This window comes from Galeopterus variegatus, unplaced genomic scaffold (genome assembly GCF_000696425.1).
Source record: "Galeopterus variegatus unplaced genomic scaffold, G_variegatus-3.0.2 Scaffold689, whole genome shotgun sequence".
Classification (NCBI taxonomy): domain Eukaryota; kingdom Metazoa; phylum Chordata; class Mammalia; order Dermoptera; family Cynocephalidae; genus Galeopterus; species Galeopterus variegatus.
In genome coordinates, this window is record NW_007726800.1 from 79,776 (window position 1) to 83,629 (window position 3,854).

Genomic DNA, 3,854 nt, shown 5'->3' on the forward strand with positions numbered 1-3,854 from the left:
CCAGTGTATTTCCCAAAGAAAAACAGGAGATAAAATTTGAATAAAAATGAAAAATTTAATAGCAGATAAGATGGTCAATGTTATGTACAAGATCCCCAGAGACGTCAGGAGTCGTCTCATAGGAAATAGATCCACAACCCATTTCAGCCTTTGTGACATTAAATCAGCACCTATGGGAGCAGCCATGATCTTCGTATACATCCGATGCTTTGGCAGGTGCCATAAAGCATCTGTTTAAGTTAAACAGTCGATAATGAGGTTATGTATTAAATTTCCACCCACCAAAAAACTAAGTGTGAAATCAGCTTCTATGACTCTTGAGCTCCACCAGGTCAAAGCTTTGGTATATACTGGAGGCTGTTTTGGGGATAACCAAAGCTCAAGAAGATTCTCTTCTCAGGGATTTGCCCCCCAAACAAAACCACCTGGTCCACAAAACTTAACAAGTATATAAGTAAACTAAGTGTACAAGGAGAATAAGCCACAATTCCCCTTTAACCAAGGGTTTGTAGTTTCCTAGGCAGCAGTTCTGGAAGCAACTGAAGCCACAATGCTTCTTCTAAAACACAGTGCATTATAATTGAGACTGTTCTGAAACAAATGTCCACAGGCGTGTGGCTGGTGTGCCACAGAAAAAAGTTCCAAACAGAAGTCAGTGTTCTTAAACCATCACATAAGTGGGTCCGCAACAGGGCAATGCCACAAGGTAGTAGGTGGCATTACAGAGAGCGCCACCGTGCCCTTTGGGTCGACCCCAAAGCCTTCCAGGCAGGAAAAGGTGTCAGGCAGTTTGGGTGGTTCCTTAGTTTTCCAGCTGTCGGACACTTACTGCTCCTCGCAGACGTCCTCCTCTTTTCTGTCCACCTCAGAAGTGTCCGATGACTCATGGAGTAAGACATACTCCCGGCTACTGAACCCAAATCTAAGCACATCCTTTTCTTTCAGCTCATAGTACCTCTGTGGCTCAATACGTTTATTGTTCAAGAATGTTCCGTTTCCTGAGCCGAGGTCAATAATGTAGGGCTTCACCCCCCAGCCAGCAGTGCCATCAGCACGGGTGTAATGCACAAGGCGACACTGGAAGACCGCGTGCTGCTTCGAGCAGGAGGGATGGTCAAGTGGAATGTCTGCGACGCGGCGATGTCGACCCAGCAGGTAGGCGCTTTGTCGATGGACACACAGGACGGGAAGAACCTCATCGTGTTTAAAGGGGTAGAGCCGCCACCGTCTTTTGGGGATACGTGCTTCCGGGGGCTCGCTATACTTAATGACTACACCCCTGAACGTGTTGGTGTCTTCAAGAAGTGCCCCAGACAGCTCAGACCTGGGTTTTTCTTCAGTGGGCACCTCTTTTTCTTTATTGTTGCCACCAGGTGGAGGGGACACCTCCGGAGAGTCATCACGTGTCCCACGAGCTTCCTTCTTCTGGCAATGCTCCTGGCGTGTTGCGTGACACCACTCCCGCTCTTCCTCCTGAGCTTGTGGGGTCTGCATGTCACGATCCTGCACCTGCCCGCGCCCGGGCCTCTTTTTCGAGGCTGTCCTTCGGTGGGAATGGCCGTGCCGTCTGTCCGGGTCACTGTCCCTAGCTCTCCTGTGCTCCTGTTCTGCGGGTTCCCGGTGCTGCCCATCCCACCGTCTTTTGGGGATACGTGCTTCCGGGGGCTCGCTATACTTAATGACTACACCCCTGAAGGTGTTGGTGTCCTCAAGGAGTGCCCCAGATAGCTCAGACCTGGGTTTTTCTTCAGCGGGCACCTCTTTTCCTTTATTGTTGCCACCAGGTGGAGGGGACACCTCCGGAGAGTCATCACGTGTCCCACGAGCTTCCTTCTTCTGGCGATGCTCCTGGCGTCTTGCGTGACACCACTCCCGCTCTTCGTCCTGAGCCTGTGGGGTCTGCATGTCACGATCCTGCACCTGCCAGCGCCCGGGCCTCTTGTGTGAGGCTGTCCTTCGGTGGGAATGGCTGTGCCGTCTGTCCGGGTCACTGTCCCTAGCTCTCCTGTGCTCCTGTTCTGCAGGTTTCCGGTGCTGCCCATCTCATCCGCCCATCCTCTTCGGGGGTGGTCCTCACGTTCCTGCTTCACAGTGACTGCTGAGTGGTGGGGACTCCGGCTTCTTCTACTCCCGGGAGACTTACCTCTCCCTGAAGACTTGCTTTTCTTTTTGACTGGGGACCGGCTAACCACCCGGGCTCGGACCCTGTGGTGGCCAGGGCGGCCAGGCTTGTCGGTGGGAAGGGAGCGGCCACCACGGGGGACATCTGGATGGCGGAGGGCAGGCCACTCAGCTTGCGGACTGAGGTGCTCCTGCTTCTCCACCACCATCGCCGCGACTGTCACCAAGTCCCCGAGACAGTGCCTTTGCCGGCTCTCCCGGTCTCGCTGGCTCTTGCCGTCCTTCATTCTTTGTTCTCGGCTGCGGGAAGTAACTGAGGACTGCTGAGCTCCAGACCCCGCTTTTATCATGGGATAATCGCATCAGTTAATGCATCTGACTGATTGAGTTCCATGTGCATTTGCTCACATCTTAAGTGCAAAAGCACACGGAACTCAATCAGTCAGAAGCCGTGAGAGCAAATGCACATGGAACAAAATCAGTCAGATGTCGTGAAGAGTAAACTCATACAGAACCCACTCAGATGCAGTGAAGAGCGAATGCACAGAGAACCCAGTCAGTCAGATGCAGTGAAGACAAAACTCATAGAGAACCCAGTCAGACGCAGTGAAGAGCAAATGCACACGGAACAGAATCAGTCAGATGCAGTGAAGAGCAAATGCACAGGGAACCCAGTCAGTCAGATGCCAGCACATCTCAGGGTGTTCCAGAGGCAAAACAGTGCAGTTGGAGAAGCCTTTAAAGCCACTTATGTTGATTCCCCACTCATTCCCTTTCCCCTAGTAGGGATCCTGAGTACAAAACATTTCCTTGCACAGCAACATTACATGAAACGTCAGTGGGGGTTGTAAAACGACAGGAAATTAGAGATGTCGGAGACATTTTTATGTAATATGAAATCAAAAGCGTGATGTGAGATCCAAAATTTTAAAACCTTATCTGGCAAATGCCGGAGTAAAATTGTCATACAATAATGAGGAAGGATTGTGATGCCAAATGATTACTCTTCTCTACAAACTGAGAAAGGTCAGTGGGACAGATCACTGTCTGTAAGGCCGCAGACACCACACCTGAACTTGGTTCTGAATCTGATTTAGTGAGAGCACTTAATGCATAGGGCTGTACTATGAAATCCTGAGTGCAGGCTTGCTGCTTAGCTCTATATTACCCGTGGCCACCTGAACACAGTCTGAAGCTCTCAGTGAGACACTTTATACACATGAAACACTGGTTAAGCGTGTCCAGTGGTCCACGTTGGCACTTCAATTGGTAGGTTCCTGGGAGGTCCTAGAAGTGGCCTTGCTGCTCAGAGTTCCTCTGCTGTTGATCTAATCTTCTGCTAAAGCTGATGGTCCAATTTGAAAGTCAACTGCTTCTGATTAGAAGAGTCTGTCAGGTGACACCAGAAACAAGGTTGGGAGCTTGGCGCCAGAAAACCAAGTCACGATTGTGAGGGTCAGGCATCATCCGAAGTCTGAGGGACAAGAGAAACACTAGTCATTTCTAAAACCTTGGCAAATATTACAGTTTTGCTGACAGCTCGAGGGCATCATAAATGGTCAGCAAAGGCAGGCAAAGTCGGTTTTCTTGACCAGAGATGGACAAGGACGGCCATAAAAAGGGTCCAAGTCATGTCTCTACAGAATGTCTAGAAAGGCTTCACCTGTGGCTGCTGCCACTCCATTCACTTGTGGAACGTGACCTTTCTCCCCTATGTTCTTAATTAGTGAGTC

The 3,854-nt window shown here is 50.4% G+C and overlaps 2 protein-coding genes across 2 annotated transcripts in view; both read right to left on the reverse strand.

Moving 5' to 3' along the window:
• The window catches only part of LOC103589478 (SNW domain-containing protein 1-like), a 2,460-nt gene extending 2,318 nt beyond the window's left edge, over nucleotides 1-142 (reverse strand). Inside the window, 1 exon segment of the mRNA XM_008571483.1 lies at nucleotides 89-142. Within this exon segment, the coding sequence (XP_008569705.1) occupies nucleotides 89-142 (54 nt within the window).
• Nucleotides 143-825: 683 nt separating this feature from the next.
• LOC103589467 (smad nuclear-interacting protein 1-like) lies at nucleotides 826-2,408 on the reverse strand. The gene is made up of 2 exons (XM_008571474.1): nucleotides 2,057-2,408; nucleotides 826-1,640 (listed from the first exon to the last, which is right to left on the reverse strand). Exons 1-2 carry the CDS (start codon nucleotides 2,406-2,408, stop codon nucleotides 826-828), a joined length of 1,167 nt encoding a protein of 388 aa, XP_008569696.1.
• Nucleotides 2,409-3,854: the final 1,446 nt, after the last annotated feature.

Bases quoted from the DNA above. Each gene is read 5' to 3' on its own strand.
- LOC103589467 (XM_008571474.1), bottom strand. From the start codon at position 2,408: ATGAAGGACGGCAAGAGCCAGCGAGACCGGGAGAGCCGGCAAAGGCAC. The intron at 1,641-2,056 runs GATGGGCGGATG...GTATCCCCAAAA, and splicing joins TGAGGACCACCCCCGAAGAG to GACGGTGGGATGGGCAGCAC.